Source organism: Gymnoscopelus braueri (genome assembly GCF_963280865.1).
Source record: "Gymnoscopelus braueri genome assembly, chromosome: 14".
Taxonomy (NCBI): Eukaryota; Metazoa; Chordata; class Actinopteri; order Myctophiformes; family Myctophidae; genus Gymnoscopelus; species Gymnoscopelus braueri.
In genome coordinates this window covers 12,180,817-12,202,016 of record NC_137619.1, presented here as the reverse complement: position 1 = coordinate 12,202,016, position 21,200 = coordinate 12,180,817, and the positions used below count along the sequence as shown (strand labels likewise).

Below are 21,200 nucleotides of genomic sequence, written 5' to 3'. Positions count from 1 at the left end.
CGTAGAGAGACAGACTGACTTGTGGGTGTATGTATGAATTAACTTGTTAGCGAATGAATGGGGGGGGGGGGGCCGGGGGAGAGCGAGGCTAACGGTGTACACCTCCTGACGCGTTGTAAGCTTGTAGATCAGACAGCTATGTATTAATTGTTTCAATCTTTTTGAAAGTATTAAATGATTAAATATGTCAGTAATCTTTTGTCATAGCTGCCCTGTGCAATTTCTTTTTACAACAAAGCCTAAAAGGCAAACGGAAATCTTTTTTAAATTCATACATGCGTTCCAATGTTCAATGCCAAAAATACAATTAAATCGTTAATTGCAATTATTTGCATGAGAATTCATCGTCAACTTACATTTTGTAATCGTGACCGAGCCCTACCCAGTCCCCCTGGCCTGCCTAATTATGGAATGTGACCCATTTAACATGCTAGCCTCAAATAGTTCCCTGTTAACTTCACAACTCCCACAGATTCTTACCGGTGGCAGATGGGTTCATGGGCGCATGATGGATGCCTCATATTATTATTACTGACGTCAACGTTCCATGTATTCCATCTCATTAAAGACACTGGAAACACACCGCACTTGTTACGACAAGTGCGGTGTGTTTTGTTTCCGTTGTTGTCATGATCTGATGTTATGCGATTCATAAACTACAGATCTGAACTGGTACTTTAAAAAAAAGGGAAAACTAAACCACTTTTTGTTTCATAACGAGAGGTGTAATGTCGACGAATGGAATTCTGTTTCCCCACAACACCTTCAGTTAACTGTAATACAACATGATGTCTCTGTTGAGTGGAAACCTCATATGTCCAAAACTGTACTTTTTGTTTGTTGTACTCCTCCTCAGGCGCCAGGAGCTGCGGGAGCTGCGTCTCCTGCAGAAGGAGGAGCAGAGGGCTCAGCAGCAGCTCAGCAACAAGCTGCAGCAGCAGAGAGAGCAGATCTACCGCCGCTTCGAACAGGAGACCACCGTGAGTTCACCAGCAGGGAGAGGGGCCGTTAGACCAGTGATTCTCAAACCTTTTCAAATATGTTTTTCACACTTATGGAGCATATCCATGGTCATAATGAGGACATTCCTAACAATAAAGGGAAAAAAATCCTTCTTTTTTTATAACCAATTTTTGTTTGTGTATTTTTATGTCTTAAGTCCCTAAAAGTCCCAGCAAGCTCTTACGAATAATTATAAATCATGATTACATTCAGCTGTGTTATTCCCATTGCTCGTGTTCCTCCACTCGCACCTGATTTTCATTTCATCACGTCTTTAATTTCAAGGCCCCCCAGTATGGTATCCTTTAGGGCCGCAGACCCCTCCCCCCCATAACTCTGAAGGTCCTTACACACCGGGGCGAATTCTTCATGCGAATAAATACGTTTTTTTTTTAAACCTTATAAAGTCAATGCAAGCGTCCACATCAGTTTCGCGAAGCGAAAAAGCGTCTTTTAATTATTCGGAACGAGTCCGAATTTTTCGTATATTCGCATATTCGCCGGTGTGTAAGGACCTTGAGAGTGCACAAATGGAACCAAATGGACTAGGGATGTCCGATATTGACTTTTTTACCGATAACCGATATATTGTCCAACTCCTAATTTCCGATACCGATATCAACCGATACCGATATTTACGGGGATTACTGTGATTATGGTAAGCTCACATTTCATATCACACACCATACAGTAAGAACTCCTGTAACTTATTTAAAAATAAATCAAAAAACGATACAGATATTTTCCGATATTGATTTCTATGCTAATATCGGCCGATAATATCGGACATCCCTAAAATGGACCCTTATGGGTCCATTTGGTTCCAACAATACCATAAGTGGCCTTTTCCAATGCGACGCTGCTGTCACTACTACCATAAATACATTTTTGGTTGTGTTGATGTCCTGATGATTCGGCCTATTAATCTATTTGATCTATTATGGATTAGGGGAAGAAGCGTCAGTACGACCTGGAGGTGGAGAACCTGGAGAGGAAGCAGAAGCAGACCATCGAGCGTCTGGAACAGGACCACACCAACCGGCTGCGGGACGAGGCCAAGCGCATCAAGGCCGAGCAGGACAAGGAGCTGTCCAAGTTCCAGAACATGCTCAAGAACCGCAAGAAAGAGGTAAGGAACAAGCTCCGCTAATATGGGATTTCTTAAAAGGCCAATTTGCTTGCTTGGAGCGACAAAGTGGCGAACGGCGGTGCGTCGCGCGATGAAAGTGACGTCTAAACCAGTAGGTTCTCAAACTGATAGGACCCCCAAATTGATCTATATTTGGCCACGGACCCCTATCTGAAATCTGTATTATGTTAAGAAAATTCCAAATGATTCCAAACATTTTCTAGATTTTTCAAAGAATAAAAAAAAATTAAAATAGATCTGCTATTTTTGAATAGCCAACAAATACATGGATAAAGCGGTTAAAATAGCATTGTGATGCTTTATTAACTACTTTTGCCCGGACCCCACTTTGAGAACCAATGGTCCAAATGACAAAGAAATGTGTCGCAATGTCGCGTCGCCCCTGGGAAAAATTAAAGGTCGCATACGCTTCCTAGAATGTCACGTACTCTGATTGGTTGGGAAGACGAGGTAAGCTCCGCTACCATGGAGATGCGCGACGAGACACGTTCACATTTTTAGTTTACATTTTCTGGCGAGGCTGTCGGTGAGTCGCAGACAGGAAGAATGCTCAGATCTCAGAACCACGTAGCGTGACGCCTCGTTCGACACTTCACTCCAAGCATAAATTGTCCTTAAGGGTTGCTTTGCATGGGATTCTCTGCGAAAGTGCCTTTTATTGGGTGTCTTGCTGGTGGAGGTCGGGCTGGCAAGTACTAGACGCCAAGATGTTATTTGCTTGTGCGCAGGTGCTGGGCTCAGCTATGACATGCTGTAGGATGCCATATGAATTCCATTCCATACTTAACATTGTCTTGCTGTGTACTGCTAATGATAGTAATTGACAGATGGTTCTATCCCTCTCAAGCTGCTGCCACTAACTCCTTGTTGTTTAATTCATTATTGATCTTCCCTGAGGGCGGTGGTTGCTTTCCAAATGGCCTTGTGTGCTACTTAATCCATTTATTTCTGTTGAACCGTATATGTGAAAGTACCATCATAAGGAAAAGTAGCAGGGCTGCAACTATTCATTATTTTCTTAGCGAGTACTTTTTCGATTAATCAAGTAATCATGAAGCAAATTTTTTGTAATATAATTTTATTTGTATGTATTAACGAATCGATCTTTGTCGCAAATGGTGTCATGCAAAAAAATATATAGATCAATTATTGCCATAATTGATTACTTTATTAAATCATCAATTCTTCTTTTTTAATAATCGATCAGTTGGATTAACATTAAGGGTTGCAGCCCTAGATGCATGCTCATAATGCTAGTTCACTCATAATGCAAAAATATTTGTTATATTTTAGATCCTGTGCTCTCTTCCGGTCTCCAGCAGCAGCGTTCTTTATTCTGCTTCACAGCCTGTACTCGCTTTTTCTTGTCGTTTTGGAAGTACAGTCAGGTGTGACTTCCTGTTCATGCATTTTCCTCTATTTCGCTTCATGCCAGCAGTAGCGTGTTATTGTGCATGCATTGTACTGCCTGAGTAGTCATTGTGCTTCTGGCTTAAATGGTCTGCTTGGAGCAGTGGTTCTCAAACATTTTAATTTCAAGGACCCCAGTTAAGTATGCATTAGGACCTCCATAACTCTGTGTGTGCAAATGACGGGTCCATTTGGTTCCATTTGTACACACTGAGCGTCACAGATCTGTAAGGGTCCATTTGGTTCCTAACTATCAACAACATAGCTGGGAAACCCCCTCAAGGACCCCTGGGAGACCCCGGACCCCCACTTTGAGAACCACTGGCTCAGAATTCCTGAGCATTACGGGTAATATGCTCTATCTTAACTGGTGAAGGGTGGCTTTTACTGGCCTGCTTTAGTTGTTGTTATTATTGTACTGTGTTGTTCACTGTTATTAAAAGAGGTGACGAGCCTTAAGCCAACTGATAAGATGCATATTTAGTCTTATTTTGTTAAATGTTATTGGCTTTGTGAGGAACCATAAATGTTTTTAAAAATGGATACAAGATGTCTTAATGTGTGTGTAACTAACCTTGTCTCCTGTATGAGTGTGTGAGTTGGATCTGGTGATGGGGCTTTGGTGAGATTACAGTGTGACTATTGGGTTTGGGCTTCAGAAAATGAGTAACTATGATGGAAAAGTGAGAGATTTGTAACCAAACTTTCATTCATTTTGTGACTGATCAGTTAAAAGGTCAATTGGAATAATTCAGTCATGAGTTGTTGAACAGTCTTAGACACATTCCACGCAAGTTACTCTACTTTTCTTAAAGCACCACTTCACCCATTTTCAATCGTGTAATATAAATGGTCCTCTAATATAATTGATCCTCACTATTGCTCAGTATAAGATGGCACCACTTCTGTCTAACTCACTCTGTCTCAGGGCTGTGGTGGACAGTTCAGAAACCTGCCTACCATTGACATCATCGGTAGGCAGGTTTGGTCGTTTCAAACTTGTTTTTATTCATTTATTTTACGAAACAATGTCTTCTATTTCAGCATGCAAACTTTCTACAGTATGAAGAGAGAGACTGTAGTTTCTATTAGCTTGGAATCCACTTTGAGGATGTCATTGGTAGGCAGGTTTCTGAACTGTCCACAGTGCACCAATGGGACGCAGAGCCAGTAGACAGAGTTGGTACCCGCTTGCAATGAGCGTTTAGTTTGGACCAATTATATGAGGATAAGGTTGAAAATGGGTGAAGTGCTCCTTCAAGTGCTGTGGGACTTAATTGAAGGTAAGGGAGACTAACGCGTTTGCCATGCAACTACTGAAAGTGATTGTTGTCTTCATGAAAACAGCTCAATCTAACTCATGTGATTCAAGCTGTGGGATCTCTGGCTTCCGATAAATTCTGAAAGGCTGCTAATCAAAACGACTAGCGTTTCCTCCTAATGGCATCAGATGCCAGTCTATGGGAACCAAGCATGTGATGTTCTAATCAAACAGTGGCTTTGTGATTCAGGTTCTTTTCCTCTTAATCTCAAGACAAATCCCTGCATGCCTTTCCAATACTCTATGTAGTTTTGGCTGACTTGAATAGCTTTTTCGGGGAAAAAACTAAACTAAACAAAACTACAGCATCTAGTGTCTGCACACACTTCAGGTAAAACAGGAAGTTGGATCGTCACCAAAACACTTGAGAAAAGAGCTCATGAAACGCTTAAAGGAGGATCTTTCGCTCATTAAGAGTGCTGAGGTAAACCTTTGTTCTGTGACGTTTTTCTAATTTGTCTCTTTCTTTCCATCAGTGGTTCTCAAACATTTTATTTGTCCGCAAAGTCAAATTTGCGGACAAATAAATCTGCAAAGAAAGTGTCGTAGACCCCCATAAGAGGAGATTTGTGTTTTTGTGTAAAAAAAAAAAGAAGAATATATATAGTATTCCAAATCTTTCACAACTTTTCAAGATTTGTCCAGATTTTTCAAAAATAGTAGATATACAAGCTCACAACGCGTCGCACCGCAACTTAGCCGGGGACCCTCTGGAGTCCCCAGTTTGAGAACCACTGCTTTACCTTATCCAGTTTTTATATTCTTACCTCCTGACTCCACAGGCTGTGCTCATGGGCTTCATATGCTTAGAACTAATACACTCACACTCATATACTGTACCGATGTACGGTATACACATTACACAAGCACAAAAATACTCCTTCTTCATCAACCACATACCTGTACCCAAAGCCCTCTGCAAAACGTGATGTGGAAAAAGGCCTCTTTCTGTCTGAACATAAACAGTTTGCATGATAAACTACTTCTTCTAGGAGCCGAGCTAGCATGGGAAGCAGTTTTAACGCTATACGCAGGCTGTATTAAAGCCCCAAATAATGCAGGAGTTTCTGGCGGGCCACTCTTGTGCATGAGAATACGAGAAGAGCATGATTACTAATTCATTGCCTTCATCGTCGTATTATTTCACCTGGACCGTGACTTCAGGTGTTTCAACCCAACATGATCTCATTAAGAAACGTACAGTGGATACTAATGGCTTAAAAGTACATATCGTTGCTGAAAAGAGAAACCTCTTTTCTCCAATTTACATTGTTTGAATATGTAATATGTGTACTGTGCAACTAGTATGTTACTTATGGCGAGACATTACTGACTACATTGTACGTTTCCTAAGGACTGGCTTCTCAACCACATGAAATCAAACGTCCCTAGACTGAGGGCGAACATTCGGCAAAAATATCAGATCTATAAGCCGAGCTTGTAGATCTGCTATTTTCGGCAAAGAGAAAAAAGAGCGGGCCTATTAGGCTATAGCACCATGGGGGACTCCGGTCAATGAGGTACATAGGGTTGAAGTGGTTAAGCCTGAGTTATATTTAGTTGCTTGTAGATCTACTATTTTTGCTGAATGTACACCCCAGAAGAGGAACGCTAGGGTTCAAGTTGTTAACTCACCATTGCAGCACTCCCACAGTGAACAAGGTCCATCTCAGAAGATAGTCAGGAGGAAATGGTGTCAGAGTGTGCGTGTGCGTATGTGTGTGTCCCCTAATAGCCTGTCCCCTCCAGTGTGTGTCATTGTGTGTTCCTCCCTGATCAGGGTGAGTGTTGTGCGCGTTGTGCTCTCCATTCACAGGCAGTGGCCCAGGTTATGATTCAGTCTTTTCAGTTGTCTTCATGTGCACTGTTCAACGCTCAGATGCAGGATGTAAGTTCCCCCCCCTCACCACCACCCCACCCACCCACCCACCCCCGTATCTCTGTATCAGGCCCATACTTAAGCCTAATTCATACTTTGTCACAGTCGCCATAAAATAACCGATTTTAACAGTATAAACGCGGCAAACGACACCGTCGTGTACGGTCCCAACAGTTAATCAAGCTTATGGATTTAATTGATTCCGAAAATTTGACGATAATTGATAATTTTATGAAATAATCAAAATCCCTATTTTGGACATGTCAAAATAAAATAAAAATATAAATACTGAAAAGAGAAGATAGCAGATCTTCCAGCTCATCTACAAGCTAGATCGGTTATAGATTTTTTTTTGCACGAGACCACTGTTTAATGAAGAATAAAATGGGGCTTACGTTTGATTGATTTGTTGAGATATAATTCATTTTTAAATATATTTCTCCATTATCGACAACTGATAAGTAATCAATAGAATAATCGCTAAGAAAATAATCAATAGTTGCAGCCCTACTGTTGTGCGACAAAGTATGAATTGGGTTTTTTACATGTGTGCGTTTTTTCTCTAAAGCAATTGGATACCTTTTATGAACAACACATGCAAGTATGGGTGGTTTTTTGTTTGTTTGTTTCGTTTTTTGCAGTGTTGTCACTGTATTGGTACAGTGGTCTTCTACTACCCTTGTCCTGTCACAACCCCAACACTGTGGACTGTACAGGCTACAGTCATGCACAATACAGTCACGCACAAACAACTGCAGAGAGACAAAATACAAAAAAATATATAGGCTGACAACGTCAAAAAATCCAGGCACATTGCAGTCCGATGTTGGGTGTACCTGTGAATGTCAATGTAGATGTTGTCTTCTTTTAGAAAATACAATCTAAGTCTTGGTATCTTGTTGTTAACTTTTCTCTCTCTCTCTCTCTCATTTTGGATCACTGCCATCCATGATTTCTTGACTGTCTCTTCTTCCTGACTCCAGTTCTGATGATTGTGATATCTCTGTTTTGATGATGTGATGATATCTCTGTTTTGATGATGTGATGATATCTCTGTAGTGAAGTGTGGTGTGGAACTTGAGCCGTTCTTGTTGACAGTATACCTTTCTAAATTACATTTGTGGCACATTGTGGCTCTCTGTCTCTCTCTCTCTCTCTCTCTCTCTCTCTCTCTCTCTCTCTGTCTGTCTCTCTCTCTCTCCCTCTCTCCCTCTCTCTCATCCTGCTGTCCCAGACTCTACCTGTTCATTGTGCATCCTTTCACGAGTGTTCTAAATGGCCTCTCTCCTTGTCTCTCTGGCTCCATCAGGAGCAGGAGTTCTTGCAGAAGCAGCAGTTGGAGCTGGATGGAGCCCTGAAGAAGATCATCCAGCAGCACAAGGTGGAGATCGCCACCATCGAGAAGGAATGCCTCAACCACAAGCAGCAGCTACTGAGAGGTACTTTTAGGAGGAGAGCTGATGAGGCCTTCTCACATGATGATTTATTGACCTTTATTTGATCAGGGAAGACCACTGAGAGCACGCTCTCTTTTGCAAGGACGCCCTGAGTACAACATGATCACAACATATACAAAAAAAACAACACAATTTTAAATTTTAAATTAAGTGCAATATAGTGAAAAACATCATAATGCAAATACATAAGGGCTACACAAAGCAAGTGCTGTCAGAGAGTCCTGGAGTTTATTCCATTTGTCTAGGCGGGCATAAAAGATGAAGGCAGTCTTTGTTCACTGTTCATTCGTGGAGTGACAAGTGTAATGTGTGTCTGTGAGCGTGTTAGATGTCCCGTAGTTTTTGGTTCTAAAAACGAAGATAGATACAATGGGAGCTTGCCACACAGGGCCTTTATAAATAACTAAATAAATAAAACACAATGTTCTCTACGAATGGCGAGAGGCCAGCCCAGTTTTTCAAGACCATAGCAGTGATTCTCAGACCCCCACTTTGATATGCATTAGCCCACTGACCCCTATTTGACTCTGAGACTTGACTCTGAGAGTGTTCAAATTGAACCTTAGAGTTGACTGTAAGTGTCCATTTGGTTTCTAACTACCAATAATTTAGCTGGGGACCCCACTTAGAGAACCCTTGACGTATAGAGCCGCCCAATGCAGGAATTTGGAGAGTCCTAGACCACTGATTACCGATGTTTTGACCGATATTTTGTCAAAAAGTGCACTTCAATTAGAAAGATTTAGATTTTATTTGATAAAAACATTTTTAAACAAATGAATAGAAATAAACACTAATAACTTTTTGATAGATATTTATTGGTGTCGACAAAAAAAGTCAAATCAAGGTCGGGACCGTCTGTGCCTGACTCTGGTGACGCCAGACTAACACAGCATGAACATCTAGGGCTGTCATCACTAGAATGCCTCAGACCTCTCGTCACCAAGCCAACATGCATGTGCATGTCCACTCACTCCTATCCAGACTTTGGCTGTGTGTGTGTGTGTATCCTTGTGAGGACCAAATGTCCCTCCCAAGTACAGTAGAATTTGAGATATAGACATTGTGAGGACCATTTACCTGGTGGTCCTCACAAGGAAAATGATTGGTTTATGGTTGGGAAAAAATATTTTTAGAGATACGTTTAGAAAAAGATTCAGGATTGGGTTAGTATTAGACATTTAGAAGTTAGGTTTAGGGGTTAGAGTTAGTTATGCCTGATTTATACTTAGTTGCACTCTGGTACACCAAATAAATTCTGATCTACAACCCGCGCGACGCATTGTGAGATCTGCTATTTTTCGGTTTTAGGCTTAGAATGAAAATTGCTTTAAAAAAAAAGAAAATGGCATTCATAAAATCGCTGTCCTAAAAGGTTGATGTCTTCACAAGTATAGTAATACAAAAAATTGTGTGTGGGTTGTAGCTCGAGAGGCCGCTATGTGGGAGCTGGAAGAGCGCCACCTGCAGGAAAAACACCAGCAACTGAAACAGCAACTCAAAGACCAGTACTTCATGCAGAGACACCAGCTGTTAAAGAGACATGAAAAGGTAAAACGCTTCGACCTGAGAAGACATATTTATCATGCAAAGTTATATCGTTAGTGATATTTGTTGGGTAAAGAATTTGTTAAATATCTCTATATTTTGATGGTAATCATTGCTGTGTTTGTTCAGTAACGGGTGTCTCCCCGTCTCTCCAGCTCTTTGAGCAGACAAAATTGGAATTAGAACAAAAAAGAATGTTAAATTGGTTCTCTTTCCTGACTGGATGAAATTGGTCACCCACCTGAAAATTCATTTTCCGTTTAAAGAGCTGGGGAGATGACCGGGAGACCCCTGTTACTGAACACGCACTCCGTGGCATTGATTACTATCAGAATAGAGCCATTTTAACTACAACAACAACAACAACAAAAAGAAATAAGCTTTCATTTAACCAAAAACAAATCACTTCCACACCTTTCGTCTTACACCCGATTTATACTTGATTGAGCAACACGCTGTGAGCTTGAAGATAGGCTATTGTCAGCGCGCAGCTAAATCAACTCATAGAATGCCTCTAAGGAAATAAACCTGGCACGGTCATTAACATGCGTGTCAACAAACGTGCATGCGTGTGCATCTGTTTGTGTGCTTGGTTATGTTTTGCGTGTGTGCGTGCGTGGATGTGCTATGTATGTTGTAGGAGATGGAACAGATGCATCGCTACAACCAGCGTCTGGTAGAGGACATGAAGAGCAGACAGACGCAGGAGAGAGGTCGCCTGCCCAAGATCCAGCGCAGCGAGGCCAAGACGCGCATGGCCATGTTCAAGAAGAGCCTGCGCATCACCGCCGCCCCCGGCACCCCGGAACAGGAACGCGAGAAGATCAAACATGTAAATGCACCCCGCACATGGATTAAAGTTCTCAGTCGCCACGACTGATTTCAGTCATTTGGATTCCATAGAAGCCAGCCTGTCTTCTATGGAAGCATGTTGCGCAGCGAAAATAGACGCATTGGGAGCTTGTAGATCGGCTATTTTCAGTTATTTGAAAGATTGGAGCATTTGAAGTGGTCAAACTAGCAATTCAGCATTTCAGAAGCATCTTCCATGACATCTTAATAGTCTCGGATATTCATATAAAAGCAAAGATTAAAGCCTCTATCTGTGATTTCTTCACCTGGTTGGCAGTATGTAGAACAGCAGGAACAATATTACTAAAACATCATCATTTTACATATTGTGTTAATTGTTTAGGAATCAGTGCTAGTGGGGGGGGGGGCTCCTATTAGGACTTGGTCATACAAACATTTTCAGTAGTTTTTCTCAAGTCAAAAGTTGAATACAGGCTTTTTTCTTCTGGTATGGTTTTGTGGTATCGCTACTTTTAAAGTAAAAAAAAATCGGAATACTTTCACCACTGGAGCGGTCATTGCTGTGTGTGTGTGGGGTGTTGGGTCCTTGCAGTGCACTTTGTCTCATTGCTGTGTGTGTGTGTGTGTGTGTGTGTGTGTGTGTGTGTGCAATGCAGTTTGCATCTCAGGAGGACAAGAGGCAGAAGAGCGAGAGGCTCAACCAGCACCAGAAACATGAGAACCAGATGAGAGACCTGCAGCTGCAGTGTGACTCCAACATCAGAGAACTGCAACAGCTACAGGTGCGCTCACCACACGCGCATACACACGTGCATCCACACACACATCCACACAGTGTGACCAACATCAGAGAACTGCAACAGCTACCCCTTCAGGGTGATTAGACCGCCCGCTATCGCGTCGGGGTCTAATCACCCTGTGGGGGTTTATTTCTCTATAATGACCCACTCCCCATTGATTATACCTTGCTTAACGGACACCCCACACCAGCAATGAGTTTTCCAGTGGCCGCTGTATACATTGTGACGATCCTGTCTTTCAGAATGAGAAGTGCCACGTGCTGATCGAGCACGAGACCCAGAAACTGAAGGAGTTGGACGAGGAGCACGTCCAGGAGATCAAGGAGTGGAGAGAGAAACTCAGGCCTAGGAAGAAAGTAAGACAGTTCCTTTAATGTTTACTGAATTCCAATGTCCTCAAATATATATAACGCGTTTCTTTTGTTTAGTTTCTTATGTAAAAGCGACATTGAATTGCCTCGATTACTATCAGAATATAGCTTTAACCTTTTCACACAAAAATACATTTTTATTTTAACCAAGAAATATCACTTACTCTCTTAGCTTTTAATCAGTATTGCCTTGTGGGAGTGGATTGGTGAAATGTGTGTGTTTCTGGTGCCCTCTGCAGGCATTGGAGGAGGAATTCACCCGGAAGCTGCAGGAACAGGAGGTGTTCTTCAGGATGAGCGGCGAGTCAGAATGCCTTAACCCCACCGCCCAGAGCAGAGTGTCCAAGTTCTACCCCATCCCCAACATGCACAACTCTGGCAACTTATAGCCAGGTTTTCTATTCGTTTTTTTCCCCAGTCTATTCCAGTGTTTCTCAAACTTTTTTTCCATTTCAAGGACCCCCAGTCTGATATGTGTTAGGCCAGTGGTTCCCAAACTGGGGGAAAATAGCCGATCTACTTGTAGTTCGGCTATTTTTACAATATTTATCTGTGGAACAGAGTCAAACTAAATGCCTCAACTCCTACAATTCCAAGTGCTTGTCAGGTTGGGGGGTCCCCAGTTCAAATATTATTTTACGATGGTCGCGGCCTGAAAAGGATGAGAACCACTGCATTAGGCCACAGACGGACCCCCAGTTGATACCATTTTCTTTAGTCTCTCTGGTGGCCCCAGACAGGGGCCATCCTCAGTGTTAATTTAACTCAGACAGTGTAAAAATGGTATTGTATTATTAATTGCTCCAAAAGGTTGGGAACCACTGGTCTATACTAAAGAGCGCGCACACATGCAAAACACACCCCACAGTGGTCATAGACTCTCTCTAGTGGTGGTGCGGGGCTTATGAGGGTGATTGCTTTTTTTTTCTTTGCATTTATATAGTGCTTTTATCCAAAGCGCTTCTGACCGTCACTGCAAAAATTGGATGTTTATAATTTGTCTGCACTGCTTTTTGAGTACGCCGTCTACAAGTGTGATGTACCTCGATTCCAGTAGGCTGCACAACGTGCACTCGTGCGCATAACACCCCCCCCCCACAGCTACACTCGCTTTATCGCTGCTTACACTCCACTAAACATTGTCCAAAGGATGACACTTAATGTGCACTTAATGTGTGCGTGAACATGTTTGAACGTTTAAAGGTAGATTATTTTGGTTAAAACAAAAAAGTTGTTTGCTAAAAAGTCAAGGCTCTATATTATGGATAGCCATCATTACTATAGTGTTTGTTCATGACCTCTTGTATGAGTTCTCTCTTCTGATTGGATGAAGTTGGTTTCCTGACCTGAAAATGTATTTACCTGTTTACTCTAGAGCTGGAGAGACTGGGAGACCCCCGTTATATGGAACAAATATGCTAGCTATAGCAATGATTAGTATCAGAATATAGAGCCATTTACCACTTATTTGAACACAACATATCACTTGACACTCCCTTTAGTAGCCAAGACAAATGTAGGTTTTGTTTATCAATTTCAAGTACAGCCTGCTACAGAATGAATGTTCTCCAGTGCCTAATAATATTTAAAGTTTTCGTCCAGGCTATAGAAAATGCAATGTCCCACTAACGCCTAGTTTATACCAGTGGTGGAAAAAGTACTCAAACGTTTTACTAAAGTAAAAGTATCAATACTGCAATGTAGAAACACTCTGTTACAAGTATGTCCGGTAATCAAAATGTACTTGAGTAATCAAAATGTACTTGAGTAAAAGTACAAAAGTATTGGCATCAAAAATTTACTTAAAAGTACCAAAAGAGACGTGGAGAGGAAAGTACCAAAAGTAAAAGTCATTATGCAGAATGTCCCGTTTCACAAGTTATCATAATTATGTCTAAAATGTATTAAAAAAATGTTTTGAAGATAGCAGATCTACAAGCTCACAATGCGTCACGAGCTTGTTGATTGGCTATTTTCAAATGGCCGAAATGAATATAATATGGGTACTGTATGTTTTGTGATCATAATCAAAATAAGTAACTAGTAACTAAAGTTTTCATATAATTGTAGTCGAGTAAAAGTATAATATTTGCCTCTTGAGATGTCGTGGAGTAGAAGTAAAAGTATTGAAAATTGGAAATACTCCAGTAAAGTAAAAATACCTCAAAATTGTACTTTAGTACAGTACTTGAGTAAATGTACTTAGTTACTTTACACCACTGGTTTATACTCCGTCGTACAGTATGGCGGTGGCATGCGACGTGAAAAAAAGACGATCTACAATCGCCGCAATGCGATGCATTGTGAACTGTTTTCGGTGTGCCGCAACACCATTGTACGACTATTTTCTTTTTTTTATGAGAGAGACATCTCCGTACGTCAACACGTCGTGTGCTGTCAAGGATTACTTGAAATGATTTCTCATAAAGCCGGTGCTTCAGCCACCGGCGGCGGGGTGACTTTTTAGCAGGATGCTGGTCTGACAGTTATGGGTCTTTTCCACTACAAGAACTTAAGGGAACTGTGCCGTGAGGAACCAAGAACTGAGTTCTGAGTGGGAACCCAGAATCAGAAATTATACATTCAAATTGTTTTCGAAAAATAGCCCAAAAACAAGCGTACACGTTTGTGAGCTTGTAGATCGGCTATTTTAGCTTTTTCTTCTTTTTTTTTAATGACGTACTGCCCCTTCAGGGGTGGTTCTATGTTGGAAATGTAAACAAAAAAAATAAACATCACAGAACTTGACGGGTTCTGGAAAGTTTCAGGTTATGGAAGGTTCTGGGTTAACCTTTCATAGTGGAAAAGAGCCAATTAGTGAAGAGTGAGAGGGCTCCAAAAAAAATACTATTTGTAGGGCTTTCGTATGGTCGTGTGGTTGGTTTCCCGTCCCCCGGTATCTAATGTTGTCATAGGAGCACATGGGAAGGCTCTGTGTTGTTATTATAATACAATGGAATGTATAACGTCTTGTAAAAGATGCGCTGACATGGGAGCCGTCCGTGTCCACAGAACGCCTTTTATGAGCAGAGGAGCGCTTCGGATATCGTCGCTGTCGGGCAGAAACCTCTTATCTCCATATTTTAACTTTTTGTGTTTTTTCGTAAATTAACGCCCTGCTTGATCATACTGCAGCATCACACAAAAATAATCAATTTTAAGCTTGTCGATCTGCTACTTTTTAAATTATAATCCTGAAAAGCAACAGTTTTGGACATGATGTTTCCACCCGACAGACGATAACATGTCCAGAGCGCTCGCACAGAGCATTTATTCACACCCACAACGTTTGTGTCATTTGCACTCCAGCCTGTTTTTACCATAGAAATGCATGGCAGCTCATAAAATGCTTTCTGCGGTCACTGGGCCCTAAGATGTTTGTATTTCTATGTTTGTATGAAGTGAAGTCGAATACTGTGCTAAACATACATTTAGGCTAGTAAGGCTAGTATACAATCTTGCCACGGATGAGTGGCGATTGAGGGAGAGAGAGGGGGGTAAAAATCTATTGCTGTTAGTTTTTCTCTTCTTATGCTGTAACCCCCACAACAACACACGTTCCCCCTGCCTGTATGCTGTTATCACATGGGCTATACCCTGTTACTTCTTACTTATTCACCTTTGGGAGTTTATGCTGACCAATGTTGCCATAAATATTTTCTTTGGGGCACATGGTTTCATAAGGTGTGTGTGTGTGTGCTTGCGTGTGTGCTTGTGTATGTGTGACGGAAAGCAACCGTATATTGAAGGAATGTAAAGCTGTTAATTTGCACTGTTTATGAGCTACATGAAGCTGAGATATGCAGTAGTTATACTATCTATCCTGTGATTCGTGACGGTGAGGGAGAATAACGTTTAAATGTCTTTGTTTCAAGCCACTCTGGTCTTAAGCCATCTTTACAAATAGATATGCACGTATAGAATGAACATCTCTACTCGCAGTGGCTTCCATGTCGAACACGGAAGAGGAAGTAATCAGTCCATGGCAATGACGGTAGAGCAACAGATAAGGAGGGAGAGCTTTTTATATTTACATATCGTTACTTTTCAGGATTCAAATAAAAAATACAAAATACTTTTGTGTGACGCTATAGTATGATCAAGTAGGGCATTAATTTACGAAAAAAGAAAGTCAAAATATGGAGTAAAGGGGTTTCTGCCTGACGGCGACGATGTAGTCCGTATCTAAAACATCAGTTTCTTTTTTCATATAATTACATGTAAATTACTTATGACAAGTTGAGGAGGAAGCTGCTGGCTGTACACTGTATTGACAGTACTTGGTGATACATTATTGGCCTCTTAAATGTTCATTGCAAATGTCTAGAATTAAAATATACAGATATACTGTATTTGCAATGCTCTGGACGCCTCTCTACTGTAAAAGGTTAAATTTGTATTAATGATTATCTAAGTATTCCTTGTATTTGAGTGTTTAGGTGAGTTTACCAGGTTGGGACTTCTTCCACTCCTGATATCACAAAACTGCTCAACTAAATGTTTGGGGGGCTGTTCAAACACCTTTTCCAACATTTAAGAGAATGTCAAATTACAATATAAGTAGTTTTTTCCCCTCATTTGAGTAGCCAGTATTTAAAATTATCTGTTGCCCTGCCTATAAGTGTCATCGAGTACCGCCCCCCCAGTAAAGTAGATGGCTGTGAACCCAGAAGTACAGCGCTTATCATGACCTAGCTATACTTTTATATCTATGATCTTACCTAAGATGATTCTAACTCCAAATTGACTGAATTGTTTGAACAATTTGCATGTTTGTTTTTTAATTTTTAATTTTACTTTTTGATTAAAAATACTCCCATATGATTATTTTATGATGGCATTTAGTTTTCTAACATGTAAACATGATATTAAATGCTGTAATCACCCTTTTGCTGATTTTTGGCTCTTGTTGAGTCCAGTTTGAGAGGTATATGATGCAGTAAAGTCTGTTTTAAGCACGATTTTCTACTTTGTCGCACGACGTGTTGCATGCCGAAAATAGCCGATCTACAAGCTCACAATGCAACGCGTTTAGATACATTTTTTGACACCGCCATATGATGGTCTAAAAATTAACCACTTAAACCCCATATGGTTGAGTGGAGTCCCTCAGGGCTCTAGGCTAGGTTGTTTTTTGTTGTTGTGGGGAAAGCTTTCGCTGAAAATAGCCAATCGACAAGCTCACTCACAACACGTCACAACATGTGGGGAAAGCTATTTTCTGCGAAAGCTTTCCCCACAATACGAAAGCTGGGGTCTAAGTGTTTAAGCATTATACTACATAGGACGGTGTCACTTGCCGAGAAGAACTGATCTTAGCGCTAACGGCGCTTAGCGATGTGATGTCAGTCAAGATCAGTTCTTGTGGGCAAGCGGCATGTCGTGCGACGGATGGCTCATGAGGGGGTTCCATTTTCTGAAGGAGCTGCATCATTATTGCATTATGTTTTGTGACCACATATCGGTGCATGTCATACTATATAGTTTGTGCATGCCAGCTTCTTGGTATGCTAAACGTTAACTTGCAACTTGATGAATGCTGTTTTCCCACAAACCTGTGACAACATGGTCTGGAATGCTGGATTTGTATTGGGGATGTTGAAAACCATATCGTTGTCGGGCAGAAACCTATGTCCATATTATAACTTTTTTTAATTAAAGCGGTATTTTGATCATACTACAGCGTCACTCAAAAGTAGCAGATCTGCAAGCTCGAAACAGTGAAGTGATGCGTTTTGAGCTTATCGATCTGCTACTTATGCTATTTTTTTATTTGAATCCTGAAAAGTAACAGTTTGACATGAGGTTTCCACCCGACAGACAATATACTGTAGTGTATGAGCTACATCATAGACTCTCCAAATCCATTTATTTTTGTTAGGTTATAAAAAATGTGATGGATGGATTGGATGATTTCGCCCATTCTACCACAATTAATCATATGCATTTTTTAGGTCAGATAAAAATGTATTTAAGCTGTCTTTATATAGTATATATATTATACTTTTTGTTGTAAATAAAACATTTAACTGTATATTGGAGTCCAAAAATATATTTATTTGAGTGGTTTTCAAATGTATCAGGTCAACAGTTGATCAAAGCACAAATGTCCTAGGATGTAAAATATTTGTGTGACTGGGACAATTTATTCCATGATTTCTATAAATTATTTATTTCCAACGCTTAAAAGTATAAACAAAACATGTCAATTTCAGTGCTATCTCATAAATCCAAGTAAATTTTAAGTCCTACAGTAACCTACTGTACAAAAAATGTACATCTTCTTTTCTCAAACAAACCTTGCATGCAAATGATTAATATAAAACAGTAAGAAATATGGTCTTAACAGTAATATCCCTGACAGGTGAAAAGAGCACAGTTGAGAATCTGGTGATTCCCCGATTCATACTTGAACCTCATTTTGTTGTACTACTGTGGGGCTAATGACAGATTCTGACTCATTCTGAATTACAGAATTACATTTGTGCATACAAAAATGTTCAAACGTTGCCATGTTTACTTTTTTTGGTAAACATTTTCCAAAAATTGCGAAAATAGACGCTCTACAAGTAGCTTGGCTATTTTCGCTATTCATCCCATGACAAAGTATATAGGGCTTAAGTGGTTAAAGAACAATTATATTGTAGGCTTTCATGGTGTACTGAACATGATTATCTCATAACATTTTTCAGCAACATATATAACCCTTTTTTTTTCCTCATTAAAAAAATATAGTCCTCAATAGAAAACAATAGTAAAGACACAGCAGTCATAAGCAGTGGAGAAAATATTCAAAGTGCGAGCAATAAGCAATATTGCTAATATATATTGCTAAATAGTTTATTTTTTAAATGGAAATCTGCCAGTGAAAAAGCGTCCCTACCAGCTCCAAAAGGATAAGCAAAGTAAACGTCACACACCCCACAGAATTTGGAGATACTGTATATCCGTGTTCAGAAACACTGGCCAGCAGCTAAAACCTACTCAAAGCGGCTTCGCAGAGATGAATATTTTTTTTTGTGCCACAGTTGATTCCCCCCCCGTCCCCCATCATTCACTACGAAAAAGGAACACTTTCAAATACAATTTGCACTGTTTAACCCAGTGTTACCCAAATAATGGGTTGGGACCCATATTTGTTTGACAGACTCATTTTTGAGTCACGAGTGAAAAGAACTACAACTTTTATTATTTCAAAATGTTTTAAAAAAATACATAAAAAAATTTGACTATAAAAAAGGCAAACATTTTTCAAAAGAATTTCAGAAATTTTCTAAAAACAAATAAAAATAAAAAAAAGACTTAAAGTAATACAATGCAGGTCCACAAATAACGATTTTTAGCAGCCTCTGCTGGTCATTACCGTCACTGCAGGTTGTTCGTTTATTCCTGCGTTATCCAGAATTCCATTTGTTTTCACCGGAAGACGGAAGCATTTCAAAAAGCGTTCTTTTAATTATTTTATACTATCTGTGGATCGTTTCTCTTAGCCAGTGGAGCTTTAGTTACCGTGAGCTGTGTTTTCTTTTGCTGTTGTTTTTCAATCTTCAAATCCTACAATCTCTTAAAAACAGCGTGAGATTCCTTTTTGTTATTAGCGCGGTAGTTCCTGGCCAAACAGGAAACCGGTGCGGTAGTTCCTGGCCAAACAGGAAACCGGTGCATTTCCGTTTCCGTTTTTTGGCCGGATGACGTCATTTTCGCGGGAATGACTAGCCACCGTTTCAATAGAAAATAGTTTATAAAAGGCTTTCGGGGGTGAAATTCATGGAGTGGGTGTTGTGAAACATTTGCCACTCACAAAAGATATACAATTTAACTTTTTTGTTGAAAAAGTTACCTAGTATTACTTTAAGAAATAGTGAAAATAGTTGATCTATACAAGTGTCGCAATGCAACACGCTGATAGGGTATTTTCACTATTTAATGGGGCTTCAAGTGGTTAATTCATCATGTATTTTGGTAAGATTGGGTCCCACATTTCTGAAGGTTTGGGAACCACTGGTGTAACCAACCTATTTTGGTTTTAACACTTTTAAGAAAACAGAAAAAGTGAAGTGAAACCTAGCTTGATAGCAGTAGTATAGGGTTAGCTTTAAACACAGACAAGTCGACGCCGATGGCGGTGACGTCGATGAGGATGATCGTCAGATTCATCTGGAGGGAGAAGGAAATCGGTGTGATTAATATGCAAGGCACGTTTTATTTGTATAGCACATGTATGCAACATATAATACACTAATAATTAAATTTAGAAATACAAAAAAAGTTAAAAGTAAGGTTTTGTAAACAACAATTACACAGGACAGATATGAGAAATAACTTCAATATACAAAGACATTACTGACAATGACTGCTACCAATAATAAACACATTAATAATTGTATACTTTAAAAAAAAAAATATATATATATATATATATATATATATATATATATAAATAATAGTGGAAAAATAGCAGATCTACAAGTTCACAACGCATTGCATCGCGACATCTGCTATTTCCTCTATTTAAAAAAAAAATTGTAATCGATGGAATAATACGCTATGAAAATAATGGACATGGTTGCAGCCCCTACCTGCATCCCTCTTCTGCAGGTGGTGTGTCTGGATGGTCCAGCTACTACCACCAGATGGTGCAGGTAGACCCAGGCCTGGAAGCCCTGGTGTACCTGGCCTCCCTGCTTCACCTGGAAACAAGCACCACACATCACACAACACTCTTTCTCTACCCTTTTTCATTTCAAGAACCCACACTTTGATAATGTCGCTGTCGGGCAGAAACCTCATATCTCCATATTTTAACATTTTGTGTTTTTTTGTTGTTGTAAATTAACGTCTTACTTGATCATACTACGAAAAAAACACAAAGTTAAAATATGGAGTTAAGAGGTTTCTTTCAGTAGTGCCATGAGCTGTTATCAGGGCAGGAATTTCATGGAGGCCATGGCTGCTGTAGCCCCTCAGTTTGGCCTTCTGCCCACAGTGGCCTTGAAGAACATAGTTTCAGCAGATCTGCAGTTTTCTGGGAGTTTGTTCCAGATATGTGGTGTTAGTTAGTTAGTGTCAAGGCCCCCCCCCCCCCCCCCCCCCGTCTGATAAGCATTAGCCAATTGAACCCTATCATTCTTATTCTAGGGGTGAACATCCAGCAAAAATAGGGTTTAACCATTAAGACCTGTGGCAGATTCTACAAAATGTCTTCTAAATCAGAAACAGTTTAATGAAATGTTTATATCAGTGGTTCTCAAACTTTTTCATGTCAAGGACCCCCAAAAAGGACCCCTTGTGGTCAGTGCATGCAATCATACAGAGATATTCACTTTTAAGTAATGAATGGTTATTCGGACTACTTTTGTTTTTTAATGGATGAAATTTTACCCATAATTTTCCAATGCTTTTGAACCTCTCCCTCTCCCTCCGCTATATACTGTAGCTCCGAAATGAGT

The 21,200-nt window shown here is 40.2% G+C and overlaps 2 protein-coding genes across 5 annotated transcripts in view; one reads left to right on the top strand and one right to left on the bottom strand.

The window, feature by feature from the left end:
- slka (STE20-like kinase a) overlaps positions 1–17,787 on the top strand; it is a 46,520-nt gene extending 28,733 nt beyond the window's left edge. Inside the window, exons 15-24 of one of the 4 annotated variants that reach the window (XM_080449863.1) lie at positions 857–980; positions 1,952–2,131; positions 5,215–5,307; positions 6,700–6,771; positions 8,072–8,201; positions 9,646–9,770; positions 10,408–10,599; positions 11,237–11,362; positions 11,623–11,736; positions 11,991–17,787. In XM_080449863.1, the coding sequence (XP_080305989.1) occupies positions 857–980; positions 1,952–2,131; positions 5,215–5,307; positions 6,700–6,771; positions 8,072–8,201; positions 9,646–9,770; positions 10,408–10,599; positions 11,237–11,362; positions 11,623–11,736; positions 11,991–12,140 (1,306 nt within the window). In that variant the 3' untranslated portion in view covers positions 12,141–17,787. The remainder of the gene's footprint in view (positions 1–856; positions 981–1,951; positions 2,132–5,214; positions 5,308–6,699; positions 6,772–8,071; positions 8,202–9,645; positions 9,771–10,407; positions 10,600–11,236; positions 11,363–11,622; positions 11,737–11,990) is intronic. The other 3 variants (XM_080449865.1, XM_080449864.1, XM_080449866.1) reach the window with 3 other exon arrangements.
- Positions 17,788–19,770: 1,983 nt separating this feature from the next.
- col17a1b (collagen, type XVII, alpha 1b) overlaps positions 19,771–21,200 on the bottom strand; it is an 89,634-nt gene continuing 88,204 nt past the window's right edge. Inside the window, exons 54-55 of the mRNA XM_080449862.1 lie at positions 20,331–20,441; positions 19,771–19,908 (exon numbers count right to left, since the gene is read on the bottom strand). Coding sequence (XP_080305988.1) covers positions 19,847–19,908; positions 20,331–20,441 — 173 coding nt within the window. The 3' untranslated portion in view covers positions 19,771–19,846. The remainder of the gene's footprint in view (positions 19,909–20,330; positions 20,442–21,200) is intronic.